The following is an 18,221-nucleotide window of genomic DNA, read 5'->3' on the forward strand; positions in this document are numbered from 1 at the left end:
TATGGCAAGACTCTTTTCTTATTTCTGTACTTCTGTGAACAATAACTCACAACACCAAACAAGTTAGAAAATGTACACATGGCATAACTGCAGGTGGGCTCAGGACTAACTGAACTGATATGAAAGTTGGAGCATTTTACATTTTTTAGTTACTCTGTCGAAGAGTCAGTTATCACATTTTTGTTTAATAAATATTTTTGTAACAATAAGTCATATTCAAAAATAAAAGTGATAATGGACTGCAATTACCTGCATTAGTAAACCCAATTTAATACTTGCCTTTTAACAGTATCTTACAATGTCACATTGTTAAATAAGGAGTACAAGTAGGATTGTGGTGGCTTAATACAGTACTTTCATCTGGGCTGAATGTGTATATATTTTAACAAATAAAAAAAAAAACACACTTCATCTTGAGCACTGCGAAATTACAAATTTAAAAATGATCTTGATTGCTACATTTTGTACATTTCCACTGCACATAAATAACAGCACAATGATTTCATCATTTCCCTTATGTAAAATGCCAGTTATATAGAAAGGTTTAATGCCTTTAAGTAGTTGCAAGTATTTTATCAGTAAAGTCTTACAAAATCATTGTCATTGAGGATAAAAGTTATGTTGTGATGCTACATTTACTGATCCTAAACAAGGGCATATTATCAATGATGTTACCTGGGGCCATCGACTATTTCGGGTCTTTCAAATATCAGACACTCATCCAGGCAACCCAGCTGAAGCTGACCAAGTCTCAGCTTATGCCCTAAAAGGAATCTCCCACGGATGTATTCTCCCGAACCAGAGCCACCTGGATGCTTACTCTGCAGCATCTGTGGTGTTGTAGATGGCTCTCCTTCTTTCCCAGAGTTGCAGAGTATAGAGTATGCACTGTAGAGAGACTGACCTGCAAAGAGTCTGCACCTTATCTGCATGAGCTTGCACGTTGCCCTATAGCATTGGCTGTGGCAGTCACTTACTAGGCTTTCGTACTTGCACTTCTTCTGCTCAAAGGCCTCCTCCAGACACTTCTCCCATGGCACAGTAAGCTCCAAAATGTGCAGGCTTTTTGTACTTCCTGATATCAGAACTATGTCTGGTCACAGTGCTGCAGGAATGTACTACAGGAACTTAAGATGCCTGTCCAAATCTATCATTAACTGCAAGTCTTGTGCACTGTTTAGCAGTCCAAATGGTGCTTTTTCTCCTGACTTTGACTTCTCTAATTAAGTATATTAATGGCCTTGTGGGTTTTGACCTTTTCCATGCAGTGATGGCACTACTGCTGTTCTCTACAATGGTCTTAATGACCTGATCATAATCAATAATATTGGCCTTCCCTCAAAGCCTTTGGACAGTAACTCAAAATATGCTCCAGAGTCCCATGTCCATGGCAGTATGGGTAAACTTGTTTCTCCACTATGCCCCAATGGTACAAGTTGGATGGACTTTGAAGGGTATCATTCACTAAAGGGACCAAGAAGTTGATGTTGTGTGGTTCTGCCATCCAGAAGTCAGTCCATGAGTTGTTTTCTCTCAACAACTTGCTCCCAACTGATCCAGACATCTTGTTGTCTCATCCCTACTGTGCTGCCAGATGGTTCCTTCTCAATTTCTGCCCTCCTTCTGGATCAGATGCTGCAATACCTTTTTACGTGCTTTGTCATAACGGGGAGTTGAATGGATTCCAAGACCCATTCTTCCTCTGGTCACTTTTCCCACGAAGTCCCTATGTGTCAGTGCATACGCCGCTGCTGTCTCCACTCTCCACTTTCTGCTGGTCTTGACTGCTACCCCTGCCCCCAAGACTTTAGGGTCACTTGATTCTTGATACTGCAGCATTTTCCTTGCATGTACTACCCTGAACTCCTCCACATAGTATTGCAAGGAGAGTCTCAGTTTGCAGGTGTTGTCATAGAGAGTGATGCTGATTAAACTCCTCTGAAGACCTAACTATCTCCTCTTCTCAAGGACTATGGTGGTGGATATAGGACGCTCATTTAAAATAAGTGGTCACAAGATCCTCTGCAATATGTTGGTATAAATGTTGGTGTATCCATGCCTTGTATTTTCCTGGGAGGCATAACTTAGTGTAATCTTTCTGCCTCCTGTACCTCAAAGTTGTTTTTTTTTTATTGATGCCACATCTCTGAGGCTGCTATCAAAGAACATTTTAAGGCTTTTCACAGGCCTCTCAGGGATGGCAGGGATCGGTACGCCATAGATGAAGAAACAAATTTTTCCTATAACTCTGCCTTTCTTCAGGACTAGGGACCATGATTTTTTTGGGCGTAAACATCATCCTGCCCATTTCATCAGTCTCTCCAACCCTTTCATGGTCCTCCTAGCTCCAGCTATTGAGTCAGTGGCCACAGGAGGAAGGGATTGGTGGTTGGTGGATCCCAGATTTGGTGCTGGGGCCTCTACACTCTGGTTTGGGTGATTTTACTAGCATGTTTATAGCCAGCAGAAGCAAACTCACTGAAATGGTGCAATCTGTGGTGATTCCCTCCTCCAATCTCTGCCTCTCTGATGTTATTGGTTCTGCTGAGACTCTCAATCTGAAATCAATGTAGTAATCCAGAATTAGGTTTCTTACACTAGCTGGGGCATGGTATCTCTCCAGTGTTTCAACCACCAACTTGTAGCTCATCAAATCATTGGTATTGTGATCTAGACAACTTTTCACCCCAGGGAAACCACCTTTCTCTATTTATGTGTCTATCTAATCTTCCTATCAACACTGGGCAAGGTGATGAGTCGGGACTTCTTTAGGAACACAACCCTACTGCATACCACCATGTTTGTGTCACGTTGTCTATTCTACAGATGACTCTGTGGATCTTCCAGAATCAGTGTAACAGTAATCCGGAAGAACATTATATATATGCAGCAACAATGAATAAGGAACACGAGGGCTTTGGACAACATAAACAGAAGAGAAGCTTGTCTATCTGATGTCTTGTATTTTATGTACCATGACAGAACATAAACAGAAGAGAAGCTCGTCTATCTGATGTCTTGTATTTTATGTACCATGACAGAATGGAAAAAGGGTGTAGATTGTGGCTGAAATAATTTATCTGTTAATCCTTTATACGCTATGGGCTTCATTAGGCAAATGGGAGGGCACAACAGTGCTGGAAGGTTGGCATGCAGTTGGTAATTGTGACATATCTAGCGATTCTCATTCGTGTAAACCGACAAGGTCCAGTGACAAGATCAGCAACGGTGTTTGGCAAATCTGACATACCCCATGGCTAGAAGTTGCATAATGTGTATTTGAAGTCAGTGACAGCTGTCTTAGTTACTTCTGTCTTGGCCATGTGGTTTCAGTTGAAAAGCTTGCTGTCAAACCAGTATTCAGTGTCAACTGTACAGGAACAATGTCGGGGATCAGATTCAGATTTAATTGGTTAGTGTGACAACATAATTCTGTTTGACCTCATTTAAAATATGAATGCATCTGCTTCTGTAGGGAAATGATAAATTTGGTAGGACATCTAAATCTAGAGAGGTTCTTCCAGAGAGCATCTACATTGATGGGTATTAAACAAATTTAAGCTATACTGAATTAGTTCTAAGGAAACCAGTTAGCTCCTTCTGCTGGTTCTGTAAGGTGCTTTTTAGGTATGCAACAAAGTCAGTTGATTCAAATGACTAAGGCCATAAATCAAATTGTGTGAAGGTTCAAGAATATGTAGCTTATTTATCAAAGGCCCAACCACTGTCTTACCATACATTGTATTTCTTGTGCAAGAATCTTATGCAGAAATTCAGAGAGAGCCATACATTTGAAACAGCTAACCATTTTGAAGGTAGTGTGTCTAGGTCAGGTCTCTGAACAAGACAACATTCACACCAATCAATGTACCACCATGCCACCTTAAGCACAAAATAAAAATCTGTTTATCTATTAAATAGTGCAGGTGCCACTAAAACTGGGTTGCTGCAGTATCTGTGATTTCCCTGTGCAACCTTTTTAATACTGAAGGATCAACTGTGACATCCCTTATCACTTCCTTAATTCAGCTACTCTGTATATTGGACTAAACAACAAGTGATGTAACATCTTAAAAATCTGGAATTCAAATAAACAAGAATGTTATATAGCATATATTTTTAGGCACAAATTCATTGAATGTACCTTTGAAAAAGTACATGTTCAAGACAAATCTGAACCTTACCAAAAACCTCTTGCTTAACGACAGTCAGAAAAGTGTTTCAACTTTAAAGCAAGTAGTATATTAATGAGAAATTAAGGTTTATTGTATTTATCCTCAATAAGCAGGTGCTTCTTAGAGAGAAAATACTGAGAACATAACAGTATATTTCAGAAACTATAAAAAGAGACATTGGGTCAAACGAAAATAAATAGTCCAAGAAGTACAATTTAAATATGTTCATTAATAGAGGGTTTTTGATCAGATCACAGAAGGTTGGCAGCATCTACTGTATAATGAATATTTATGAAAGGTTAGTAAAATAAGAGTATCATCAGCTTTCCAGCAGTGATATTTTCTGCTACAGAAATGCAATATTATGCACTATTCTTTTTTACGTTGTTCTTGATTTAAAAAAAGAAAAAAAATTACTCGCCAGGGGACCTTTCTGACCCTTTGTTTATTTCATAGTTTTGAAGCCGTGCTTGTACCTGTCAGAGTTTTAATGCACACCCTATAAAGTTAAAAGAAGGTAGTCTCCCGTCTTTTCTCTTGGTCTGTGTGCCCTGGAGAGAAGCCTGTGAGAGTGCTAGAAGGGTGATAAATAATTCAGGCTGGCGAAGTCACTCACATGTTTGGAGCAGAAAATGTCTTTCTCAGCCGTTTGCTAACTGAATCTGTACACTGATGGCTGCACTTGATTTAGGACGAGTGCCGACGTGAAATGCTGAAAGTATGTGGCATTAGCAGTTGTCTATTTTAAGATTATGACGAGACAAGGCTTTTGCAGCAGGTCCAATACGAAAGTGAAATGTGTTTGTACGTAGTGTCTTGATAGTCTACTTTTGGATTCTTAGTGGGAAAATAAGCATATGCAAAATATATTGCATGTCTGTTAAAAATAATTCAAAAAGTTTGCAACTTTCTCATTAATGTTAATTTCAGGAATGGCCTCTTCAGCATTTCTTCAGTGTTGTAGAGAAACTATATTCATTCAGTTAAATTTTTAGCGCTTGTTAGTTGTAAAAAATCAAAGAAGTTTTGTCTAAATCACTTTTGAGCCACAGTTGTTTTCTCTGTTGGTTTTTAGTGCTATTTTAATTTGTGATAAAAAAAAAATCTCTCGATATATTCAGAACAGGAAGTCTATCCATCTGTTGAGAGGTCAAAAAGCTAATTTTCTATATTATCAAAACTGAAACATGTGCAAGCAACTACTACTGCCTGGAAGATGCTTCTTTTGTTTCAGAATCTCATACACACAGTCTGGATTTAAAATAATGTTTTTTGTCAAACAGTAATAGAAGTAACTGTGCTGTTGTTTTTCAAGTACTCTTCTTTAGGTCATATGAAGATATTAAAACAACATTTTTTGTATAACTAACCTATTTTTTCAATAATAATGTACGTTTTACTTTGTAATGAATACATATAGGCAAAATAACACAAGTATATACTCTGTATGCCCTCCATTTACAATCAATTACTTCAATATTTCTTCTGTACGTGCTTTAATGATATACTGTTAAAAAAATTAAAAAATGGGGCAGAATAAAGTGGTCTTTTTATATAGTGTCTTTTTTGTCAAAATAATGCAAAGTGAAATAATGCAAAGAGGTAAAATGCTATCCAAATAATAACATACAGTGAGACCTAGAGAAAAGACCTCAAATATTCTGGCAGCATGTCAGAATTTTAAACAAAGAACTGCCTGTACATAGAAAATGATTGATGGCAAAAATTGATAGAAAGCATCAGACAATTTAAAAACAAGTTAATGTAAGTATATTAGCTATACAATGCAAAAGAGTTTTAAGTTTACATTAAACTTGTATGACTGGGAAAATCTCATGTGTACACCCATATGAAGAATTCTAAGACAAGACTAAATGAACTTTCACCAGAAGTTTTGCAGAGTCTTTAGGATACGGAGAAACCCAGCACCAGAAGCTGATATTAATAATAGTTTTGATCAAAGTTTGAAGATGATTCAGAACGGGACAGAATTCCAGTGTAAATGATCTAGATGAGGAATAATACCATCCAAATGCTGTGCAGCTAGACAACATGAAAAAAAAAAACATTTTTCAGAGACAGTATCATATTGGGCAGCTGGACAAGAATAAATTGTTCTAGAAACCTCATTCATGATGTCATGGTCTACAACTGTTGTCAATCTCTGGAAAATGGCATCTTCTGCAATATATCATAGCATTCTCAAACCTACTTACTCTAGTTCAAGGTCAGAGGAAGCACTGGCCCAAAACAGGAAACAGCTTTGACCATAGTGCCAGTCCATCACAGGGCCATTCCATGCACTTACCCGCATTCACACTTGTACAGACACCAACATGGAATCCCCTGTCAGCCTGACCAATACGAACCTATGAAGACATGGGAAGAACATGCAAACTCCACAGAGAAAATCGCCAATCATGACGTAGTTCCTAATTTGAAGTGAAAAACTATAGAAAAGAACAGAGTACATATGCATGACAGTATGAATTGGCATTTTTACAACATGAATTTGACGTAAGAATGATCAACTACTGTTTTTCTTAGCAAAAGTTTCCACAAACTGCATTTAGACAATAAACATTTAGCTAGCTATTAAGCTATGTTTGCTTATTGTTCATTCTTATTATTCTATAACATTAAAAAGTTGTAAATGTGACAGCAGCTGATTGACATTTCTCTAGTTCTTTTAGTACTGTAATTGTACATTTTGCAGTTGCACAACACTTTGCACACTGTACGTTTTCTTTCAGAAATTTCAAGCATGTCACAAAATGTTGGCACTGAATATTTATGTGGTAAAGAAGTCATAAAACTGTAGAAGCCATTCAGGTGGATTAAACCACCTCTTACACTGTTATTGCTATTATTGTCATATGCACAAAGTGCAATGAACTCATACTTGCATGTGATAATCAACCTGCAACACACCTAAACTCTGCAGAGCCATGATAAGTGAGGATAAAAACTTCTGTCTCCCTTACCTGAAAAATCTTAGAATAATATCAGCAGAATATTAGAGAAGTCCAAAATAGTTTGAGAGACAAGGCAACCATATTATTTTGGGTATGTAAAATTAAATACAATATATAGAAAGATGTCCTCCTAGTTTTTGTACTGCCTCTGTTCACTTAAGAGATTCATTACAACTTAAGCATTGGCCAAAGTGTCCAAACTCTTACACACTTCTCTCTTTCACTAAAATTTGGAAGCAGTATAAAAGATCCTGAAACCAATTACTGTACTCCTCTTGTCATGTGAAGAAACCAAGCATGGACCTCTGGCATTTGTTGAATTCATCTTGTGTTGACATTAAACTGATTTCCATGCTCAGTCAGTATTTCAGAAACCAGCTGTAGTCAACCATGATTAGATTGGCTTTTTTAAATAATTATCATTTTTTTTGTGCGTTTTAGCAAAGGTCTTCCCCCTTCTTTATAAGTGATGTACCTTGCACAGCTCTTGTTTGCATGTGTGTGTGTGTGTGTGTTTCTTTTATGGTACAGGCAGTTTTCTTCCTCCTTTGGAATGGGAATAGTATTTAAAAGCCTGTCAGTGTGTGATGTGCTGTCTCCCATGCACTGCAGCCCCAGCACAGGCTGCCTTCAAGCCCTTCCAGCCCTTTGAATAATGAATGTGTTGCTGTGGGGCTGATCTTTCACTCTCCCAAGGCCAACACGTGGCTCCTAATTGGAGGAGCGCTTCTGTGCACATGTGGACTTGTTTATTGCACATTGGGCGAGATGTTCAAATACACCTGGAAATAAAAAACTTGGAAATCCCTTGAGTTTGCTTTAAAGTCCAATGTGTGATTTTTATAGTTTATGCAACCTCATTTTACTGTTTGTTGGGGTCATAATGTACTGAAGCCATAATTTATGCAGAGAAATATGTGCTATGCATTATGATTTAATTTATTATGGATGTGTAAGGATCTGATTGTATCTTCATGACCATGCGCTTTTAGGTTCCTTAATTTAGTGCTACTTTGTACTTACATGTAGTGTTCCAAAAATAAGTACACTAATTTGAGCACAAGAATTTGCTGTCTGGAGAAAATGTTTTATACTGTTAGGAAAAGTAATAAGATTATGATATTTCTCTTTTCAGGCATTGTTAGTGCAAGAGATCAAACCACTGAAGTGGTACCCTTCGGTGTACTTGCTGGTGTCCCTGTTTCCTCTCATTAACAGGTAAGACTGTAGCTTCATACACACATCTGGCCATATACAGTAGGTGTACATACTAATCTGCTCCACATTTTTTTGTTTTGCATTATTAGATAAGCTATTTTTAATTTAGCACTTGTAGTTATGAACTTATTTTATTATTCTTGTGTTAAAAATACTGCTTTATTAACTTCCTCTCTGCTCAGTGTTACTAATTGTTAAATTGTGACATTTGTATGAGGGTGTCACTTGGATTTATCATCTGTTATATATGTGTGTATTATTGCCTGTGGTATATGCAAATGCTCCACTTTATAATACATACAGAGGTTTATCAGATTTTGTTCAATATTTGAAAGCCAAGATGAAAAAAGTGGATATTGTTAGTAACATTGTTTTTACAATTATGTAAAAAGTGATCTTTGCAAATATGAATTTGGACTGTAAAGTCAATGTCGTTATTTGTGCAGTTATTCTCAGGCAAATATAAAAATTATTGATTATCATCTTTTATTTCTAGTTACTTCCTTAAAGGCATCAGTTACTAAACAACGTTTTGTGTTTCTACGGTTCATTTCAGGTATACACTTAAAATAAATGATGGTGACTTTAAACTTAGTACATGTTTACCCACCCAGAATGCATTATGGGATAGTGGTATCAGCATACTCTTGGTTTGTTCTTTGGAGCTGTTTTAGTAAGGCTTTGCAGAAAATTTTCAGTTGCTTTTTATTTTATAGAATTTTTTGATTGAAATCAAGAGGTTGACTTTAACAGTGTAAGAAATTTTACTTTTTCACTGGTGAACATCTCATTTGTGTGGATAAAGTGTGTCAGGTCAGTGTCATATTTCAAGAGCTAGCATTGAGGGAGCATACATTTTCTTGTGCTTAGGAAAACAGGTGTTTTCTGTACTCTTAATTGTTCACTATTAAGTGATACAAGCAATTAAACTAAAGTTCTCTGGATATGAATTTCTCTTTATTAAATGTCATTAAATATGACAGAGGAGAACACTGAACAGCATTGCTATCTCACACAGCGTATTCCTGTTTTCATATCAACCTCGGGTGCATTCTGTGAGATTTTTTTTGTGTTCTCCCAGTGTTTACATGGGTTTCCTCACCAGTCTATAGATTTTCATTTGATTCAGTTAGTGATTATGAACAGTCATTACAGATGACACTGCATTTGTGACCCACTGGGCTAGCTACTTTGAGTACCTGTTCAAAGCTGATCCTCCAGATAGGATATTGGATATCTCCGGGTCCATGATTCTTGATGCTGATCCTCCAATTATTTGTGAACCACCCAATCTCACTGAGACTGCACAGGTGGTGAACTAGCTGAGGGGAGCCAAGGCTGCAGAAATCTGTGGTATCCAGGGTGAACTTCTCCAGGCTGGTGGTAAGGCGGTCGTCCTGGCATTGTAAGCAATCTTTGCTTCCATTTGGGAGACTGGCATCATCCCAACTGACTGGAAAACATGACTCATCTTCCCTATTTGGAAAGGGAAGGGTGACTATCTGGTTTGTGGTGACTACAGGGGAAAAACACTGCTCTCGGTGCCAGGTAAAGTCCTTACTAGAGTCGTCCTCAATAGGATCCATGATCACTTGCTCACCTACCAGCGACCGGAGCAGTCTGGTTTTACACCTAAGAAGTCGACCGCATCCTGGCACTGAAGGTTCTCATGGAGCGCAAATAGGAATATTGGCAGAGTTTCTTTGCAGCCTTTGTCGATTTTCGTAAAGCTTTCGACTCATTAATCGAGCTGCCCTGTAGGACATCCTGAGGATTCGCAGGATCCCCTCGAGGTTGCTGGATATCATTAACGGCCTGAACACTGGTACTGTGAGTGCTGTGCAGAGTGGAGGCAGAACTTCTGTGTTTTTCCCAGTTGATTCTGGGGTTCGTCAGGGGTGTGTTCTTGCTCCTACTCTGTTCAATGTTGGTATGGACATGGTGTTGGGCAAGGTAATGGGGTCCAGCTGCTATGGGGCATCTGTTGGTGAATAAAGATTCACTGATCTTGACTTTGCTAATGATGCTGTGAACTTCGTGGAGTCAATGGAGGCTCTGATTGGGGCACTCGAGAGACTGAGCAAGGAGTCTGAGTATCTGGGCTTGTGAATGTCCTGGATAAAATCCAAGATCCAGGCCTTTAATGACCTCTTCGGCACAGCCATCAGCAGTGTGTCTGTCAGCGGAGAGAGTGTGAACCTTGTTGAGAGGTTTACGTACCTTGGCAGTGACATTCATGTCCCTGGTGACTTTTCCTATGAAGTCAGTAGATGGATTGGGAGAGCATGGAGAGTTATGAGGTCACTGGAAAGTGGTGTGTGGCGCTCCTGATATCTATGCAGTCTTTAGAGTCCTGGTGCTTCCTGTCTTGTTATATGGTTGCGAGACATGGACGCTATCTAGTGGCCTGAAATGAAGACTGGACTCCGGAAAATCCTTGGGTACCGTTGGTTTGACTTTGTGTCAAATGAGCGGTTGCTCATGGAGTCCCAAATGAGGCATATTACCTGTATTGTGAGGGAGCTTCCGTTACGGCACTATGGCCATGTGGCGCAATTCCCCAAGGGTGATCCAGCTCATAGGATCCTCACTGACGGGGACCCGAGTTGCTGGACCAGGCCAAGGGGTCACCCACATAACACCTGGCTGTGGCAGATAGAAGGTCATTTCTGGAGTGTGGGACTGGACCGTGTGTCTGCCTGAGGGGTTGCCAACCGGGATCACGAGCTGTTTCGTTGTGTGGTGGGTGCAGCAACGCACTGTACCAGTGCCTGCTCCCCAACTTGAAACCCGTTTGAACAACATTTACATCCACAGACACTATGTATTACTGACTTGCGATAAGATGCATAATTCTTCTTTTACTTTTCAGGTATATAATCACGTATTTTTTACTATTTTAGTAAAAGTACATGTGATTTGGGATTTTCTGAGTATACGACTAGGTGACTTGACATATGGATTATATGACAATTGTAGCATAAGATTTTTTTTGTTAAATTTTTGATATTGTTTACTGTTGTCCAGCATTAGTCACCTTAGACACTCCATCCTGCACAAAAACATGTCATTAAAAAAATTTCTTGGCCAACACTACAAACTACATGGGGTAAGTAACATATACAAAATACAATTTTTGAATGGAATGCTCATTTTAACTCTTTCTCTCCTTTATCCACACACTTCCATGATGACTACAAAAGGTCTGATAACTTATATAGCTGTTTAATAGAGCTCTGCCTTCTAAGCTACAGGTACATGGTACTGAATACAGTTCGAGAATAAAATAAGAGCACATTTCTCTCCTGCATGTACTGTAATATGTAGAGATAAGGGATGGATCAGTGTAATTGTGTATTTATTTTATTTAAGACCCTTTTGTGCCAGAAAAACCTTTTTCAGAAGAATTTTGTCACCTATATTTTATTTAAAAACATTTTTAGTTCACTTTGTTTTTAAAGTGTGACACTACAACAATGAAGTTAGCAGAATATATTTTGATTACACTTGGAATAGGAAATATCTAGTATGATTATTCATAATGTTGGGATTAACGAGTAAGAGAAAAATGAATGTCAACAGAAGCAACATTTAAAATGAGTTTAAAGATGCAGAGTAGGCAGGAAGTCAGATCGAGCAAACAAGAGAGAAGGAGAGCAGATAACATCTGGTGTCTATGCCCATGAGTGTCTTTCAGTCTTTACAGTACATGGACTTTATAATTTGCCTATCCATTTCTCAGCCAATGTTTTCTCCAAAAATTAAAATTTCCAAGACCACTTTTGTGGTTACGTTTATTTCTAGTATATTTCTTATTGGTATTTTAATATTGTTAACATTATAATATAACATAATAGATCATTCTCAAATCCACTGATTCAGTTCAAGGTTGTTGATCATTGGTTGCAAGGTAGGAACAAATGTTTGCCTATTGCAGAGGCCACACATGTACTTGCAGTATTATTATCCATTTAAATTAGGAAGTTGGCTAATACAAAAAATAACTTGGGTGCTTGACATGTTATTTTTCAAAAAGTCATGAGTCACGTGGTTTCACTTGGACAGTGCTACTCATCTTCTTTTTGTTGTAATTACAGTATATGTAGACAAAAGATCTTCAAAAGTATTGACCTTTACAAGTACTGTTTTTTCTTATCTTTGTTAGTTTTGTAAGAATGCATTACAATAAGTATTGTATAGAGCAACTGAGTATCTCATAATTAATGCAGTATTTCATATCAAGATTAAATTCATCTTCAACATCATTACCAACTCTTCTAAGAGCTGTGAAATCAGAAAACGCATTGTGTAGTTGTCGGCCCAAGATGCTAATGCATCTAGAGTGTTACAGAGGCCCAGCATGCTTACTTTTAACAAAACATTAGTAATATTGTGCCAAGTTCTAAATCAGCTTTGGACAGTTCCTTGAATGGAAAACTTATTTTTTTTTTTTGTCTAATTTTAAAAAGAATACAGCATCTCTTTTCTACTGTGTCATAGTATGTGGATAGAGAGTTTTTTTTTAACTAAATAATAAGACAATGAATGATTAATGTATTTGAAGAAATCACAAGAGATTTTTAATTGGTCCCGTCTGGTGATGCTTTGAACTCTGCGACAGTATAAATGGATTAGATGTTATAGTGGTTCTAATACTGCCTCACAGATAGGCACAGATTTTTTCCCCAGTATGGTCTGAGTGTGGGACATTTCCAGCACATACTGTATGTATAAGACATGTTCGTGCCTGATGACATTGTTCACAGTATACAGTCTAAGCCTGGGTACATTTTAGATCATTTAAGTTGAGACAGGTGTGTGTGATGTAAAATGTTTTTAATAGAATTACATTTTGCTTTGCACAAATCAATGAGGGAGATATCTTGTCAAAGGCTGTTTTCCGTTCTCTATCTGAAATGTGTTTTGAAAAATCCATCTTCTGATGTTGTCTCAAGTGATCTGAGAAGGAACATTTTTGAATTGTAGAAATATTGCATATACTAATCATTACTCTTCAGACGGAATAGTCTTGATCTCTAATGTTAAAGGAAGATTTGGGAACCCTGGCAACAAGTATTCTTTTCTGTGTAGGTGAACTTTTAAGTGAGTGCTGGAATTATCCATTTAAATCACTGTTACATGGCAGAGAATTTTTTTCAGTCTGGCAATAGAGTTGCCCAGCAACAATAGAAATGCAGCAATAGAAAAGAAGTTTGTAACTACTGTAGTTTTAGGATGACCGAGAGAAACCTTGATGGTAAGATGGAAATTTATGAAAGATTAATTATGTCAAAGGGATTTTTTTGTATAATAATGAAATAATAGGTAACATGGATAGTTCAATATGTACGGCATTAGGCCACCATGGTTCTTCAAGGATGGAATATTTCATGTTTAGGACTGCCTTTTAAAAAAGCAAAACTTTACAATGCATATGCCTTCAGACATTTAAGCTTTGCTCAGTTGCTTTTAACAAGCTGGCATGTATAGGGTAACCTCTGTTACTAGAGTCCTAGCAGTGTAAAGAGAAGACTAGCATTGCATAGTGAATCTGAAACATATCTCATATGAGTCATAAGTGTGTTTAAGTCAAACTGTTCAACACAATATGTGCTACTTTAAAAAATACCAAAGTATATATCTTGTTTTATTTTAATATATTGAAAAAAAAATCCTCTCTATCATGTCTCACTAACTGTATGACTCAGGCAGGTTTCATGTACACTGCTCTTCTCTTCTCCACAAAGCTTGGACTCAAATAACAGAGATATCTGTATATAAGCCAGTTTGTTAAAAGCAATAGAACAAAGTTTAAAATGTGTCAATATTTTGCAGGGAAGTATTCCCAATGTTCTTACTGAGATACTGATATACTCATATGTTAAAATCAGTCTTATTTTGTTGCTTTTAACAAACTAACATTCATAGTGCCATAAAGAAAAGAGTTAACCATGTGAAAGTGCATCTCAATGTGAATTCACTGTTGCAGCCAACTTATTTATAGCACTTTAGTAGAACAGACAGAGAAAAGTAAAGTTAACCTAACAGAAGGACAGACAGCGGGCTGTTGAGAGAGACAATATTACAGGAGCTTAAGGGGCCAGAAGGTGTAAAATAGCTGCAGCAGTTCTATAATCTAATTTCTTTGGCTTAATTTTTTTTAGTTTTACCATTTAAGTTAAATTATTTTAAAGAAAAAGTTAAGGCAGTTGTGGCAATCCTAAATCAATCTTTAATAATGAGGCCAGTGCAATGCTAGTCCTGTTGGATGTTGGGCGCTTTAGATAACAGCTTGGAGGAGATGCCAGTTGATCCAGGACCACGAGCTCAGGGTCACTGAACTGAAGGGGGGGTTAGCTAGTCAACATTGTAATAGAGAATTGGCAGACCTGGCCCAGGAGTCCTTTAGTGAGATAGTGTGAACCCCTAAGGTGGCAAGGGAGGAGATTCCAGACCAGAGAGGTAGAGATAGTTGGGTCACAGTCACAAGGCACAAGGTAAATGGTGCACACTGTCTGGGGACATCAACCCCAGAATCAGAAGTGTCAAACTGTTTTGAGGTCCTTGTGGAGCTGGATGGTGTCTGAAGATTCAGAGGTGGTAGGCAGGGATGAGGAACCCCAACAGGCCACCTCAAAACTAGAAAGAGAGAGGTAGTCATAGTTGGGGACTCAATCATTAGGGGGATTGAAGCACATGTTTGCTCCAGAGACAGAGAGTCTCATATGGTGTGTAGCCTTCTGGGTGCACAGAAGGGAGACCTCCGTGGAAGGGTGGATTGGCTCATGGCCAGAGTGGGGGTGGATCCAGTTGTCATTGTCCATGTTGGAACAAATGACATACATAAGGGTAGTAAGTTCTGCAATCCAAATTCAAAGAGTTAGGTACCAGGCTGAGGAGCAGAACTGACAAAGTAGTCTTCTCTGAAAGTCTACCTGTGCCACACACCAGTCCAGGTGAGACCTGGCTAAAAATCTTGGTGCAAGTTAGAAGGGAATAGGTTTATATGGCATTGGGATTCCTTTTGGAACAGCCTGTTCAGCCACAACAGGTTACATCTGAACCGGAGGGTCACCAATGTATTGGGGAGGAGGTGTATGAGTTGGTTAGTCTAGGATTGTTTAAACTAGGGAATGGGGGGACTGCAGGGAGTTTAGAACAGACCAGGTTTAGAACTATATACATGGAGGAAGAAACAATAGTGCAAAAATAAAAATGCATAGTAATGTAAATTTTAACCCAATGTTTAAATATAAAAGGAGTAATACAAATATCTTGCCTTAATGCTAGGATGTTATAAGTATCAAAAATAAGGCAAGTGAGTTGGAGTTGTATGTAGCAGAGCATAATTATTATATTATAGTAATAACAGAAACCTGGCTAAATAACAAAGATGGGGATGAGTATAACACAGAGGAATACACATTTTTAGGAAGGATAAACAAAACAGAAAATGAGGTGGGGTTATTGTTTATGTCAAACAGAATTTAAATGCAACTCTTGTTCAGTTGGATGATGAGCCCCATCTTAGTAAGGAAACGTGGTTTCGCCTGGAAAGCATTAGGGAAAGAGGCCTTATTTTAGGAGTGCGTTATAGACCACCCAATGCAGACAGTAATTTCAACACACATCTTTTTACTAATATTAAAAAAGCAAGTTTACAGGAGGATATCATAGTCATGGGGACTTTAACTATCCAAATATTAACTGGGATAATCTTGCAAATGACAGAATACAAGAGCAGGAGTTTTTAGACGTAATCAGTGACTGTTTTTTAAGACAGTATGTTAAAGCAGCAACGCGGGGTGAAGCCTGTCAAGGTTTAGTATTTTGTAATAATCAGAATAATAATTAGAATTGAGGTTGTAGAGGTGATTGAACCACTAGGGTCAAGAAACCGTAATATAATTCAGTTCTCAGTGTTTTGAAAGAGTGCAGATGCAAAGACTAAAATTATTAAGTTTAAGTTTGGTAGGGCATATTTTGAGCAGATGCTGCAAAGTCTAAAGGGGATCGACTGGGTTAAGCTTTTAAGTGTGGAGACAGTCGAGGAGCAGTGGAACAGGTTTAAAAATGTTTTACATGTAATGCAGGACAGATACATACCTAAATTTGGAATTAATAGGAAACTAAAAAAAACTCTGCAATAGGTTAATAATGATTTAAAAAAGAAGCTGCAAAGGAAAAAAACTTCTGTATAAGGTGTATAAGACTAATAACTCCAAAGTGAATCGTAGGGCATATGAGTACATGAGGGCAACCATTAAGAAGGATATCAGGGAGGTTGAAAGACAGTTGGAGAGGAATATAGCAGATAAGGCAAAAGAAGACAAGATGAGATTCTTTCAGTATTTGAGTAGTAAAAGAACAGTCAAAGAATAGTAAAGGGGAATTAATAGATATAGACAGTGAAATAGCAGATGCTCTAAAGTTGCATTTTTCTGAGGTCTTCACAAGTGAGGAAGTGGATAACCTCTCAGTGGTAAACAGGACTTTTAAGGAGGTGCTGAGTGACTTGGAAAAGGTTGAGGGAGAAGTACTGCTCAGATTAAATAGGCTGAAATCATACAAATCATCAGGACCAGAGAATATTTGTCCTACAGTTCTTAAAGAGGCTAGCAAGTACATATATAAACCCTTGACACATATTTTTAGGAAATCACTGCACACTGGGTACATTCCGAAAGACTGGAAACTGGCAAATATTATCCCATTATATAAAACGGTGACCAGGCAGATCCAAGCAACTATAGGCCAGTAAGCCAGTAAGTAAAGTGCATCACTGGAAAATTAATCAAAGGCATTATTAAGGATAAGATTAAGGAGCACATAGCAAGTACAGGAGTTTTTTTCTGAACAGTCAGCATGGGTTCAGAAGAGGGAGGTCATGTTTTACTAGCAAGCTGGAATTATATGAGGAAGCAAATAAAAAGGATATAAGTGGAGCATATGGTATGGTATTTAACTGGACTTTCAAAAAGCATTTGATAAGGTCCACATCTTTTAGTTTGATATCCAACCTTTCATCAAAGAAGTGGGAGTTCAGGGTGAAGTTTTTGTGGATGGGTGTAGAATTGGCTTAGGCACAGGAAGCAGAGGATTATGGTGCAAAGAACCTTATCAGATTTGGCTGATGTTAAGAGAGGTGTTCCACAGGGGTCAGTGCTAGGGCTGCTCCTATTTTTAATATATATATAAATGACTTGGAGAGGAATATAAGTAACAAGCTGGTTATGTTTACAGATGATGCCAAGATAGGTGGATTGGCAGATAATTTGGAAAACATTAAATCATTATAGGAGGACTTAGACAGCATATAGGCTTGGGCAGATTTGTGGCAGATGAAATTTAATGTCAGTAAATGTAAGATATTACAAATAGAAATTAAAATTGTTAGGTTTGAATACACAATGGAAGGTCTGAAAATCGAGAGTTCACCTTATGAGAAGGATTTAGAAGTTGTAGTGAACTCTGCTCTATCATCTTATAGACAATGTTCAAAAGCCATTAAGAAGTCAGGTTATATAGCACAATGTGTGGAGTACAAGTCCAATGAGGTTGTGCTCAAGTTTTATAATGCACTGGTGAGGACTCATCTGGAGTACTGTGTGCAACAAAAAGGACATAGTAGTGCTAGAAGAGGTCCAGAGAAGAGTGACTAGGCTGATTCCAGGGATATATAGGATGAATTATGAAAAAAGATTAAAAGAGCTGAGCCTTTTCAGTTTAAGCAAAAGAAAGAGGTGACATGATTGAAGTGTTTAAAATTATGAAGGAAATTAATACATTGGATCAAGACTATTATTTTCAAACTAGACATTAAGCCCGTTACAATAATGGGCACTAGAACAGT

At 37.8% G+C, this 18,221-nt stretch overlaps 1 protein-coding gene across 4 annotated transcripts in view; it reads left to right on the top strand.

Annotated features, from left to right (window-relative positions):
• The window catches only part of si:dkey-100n23.5 (cyclic AMP receptor 3), a 676,569-nt gene that overhangs the window by 458,383 nt on the left and 199,965 nt on the right, over positions 1-18,221 (top strand). For all 4 annotated transcript variants that reach the window (XM_039745090.1, XM_039745091.1, XM_039745093.1 and 1 more), the window contains one exon: positions 8,286-8,368. In XM_039745090.1, coding sequence (XP_039601024.1) covers positions 8,286-8,368 — 83 coding nt within the window. The remainder of the gene's footprint in view (positions 1-8,285; positions 8,369-18,221) is intronic.

The sequence above is a fragment of the Polypterus senegalus genome, chromosome 2 (assembly GCF_016835505.1).
Source record: "Polypterus senegalus isolate Bchr_013 chromosome 2, ASM1683550v1, whole genome shotgun sequence".
NCBI classification, from domain to species: domain Eukaryota; kingdom Metazoa; phylum Chordata; class Cladistia; order Polypteriformes; family Polypteridae; genus Polypterus; species Polypterus senegalus.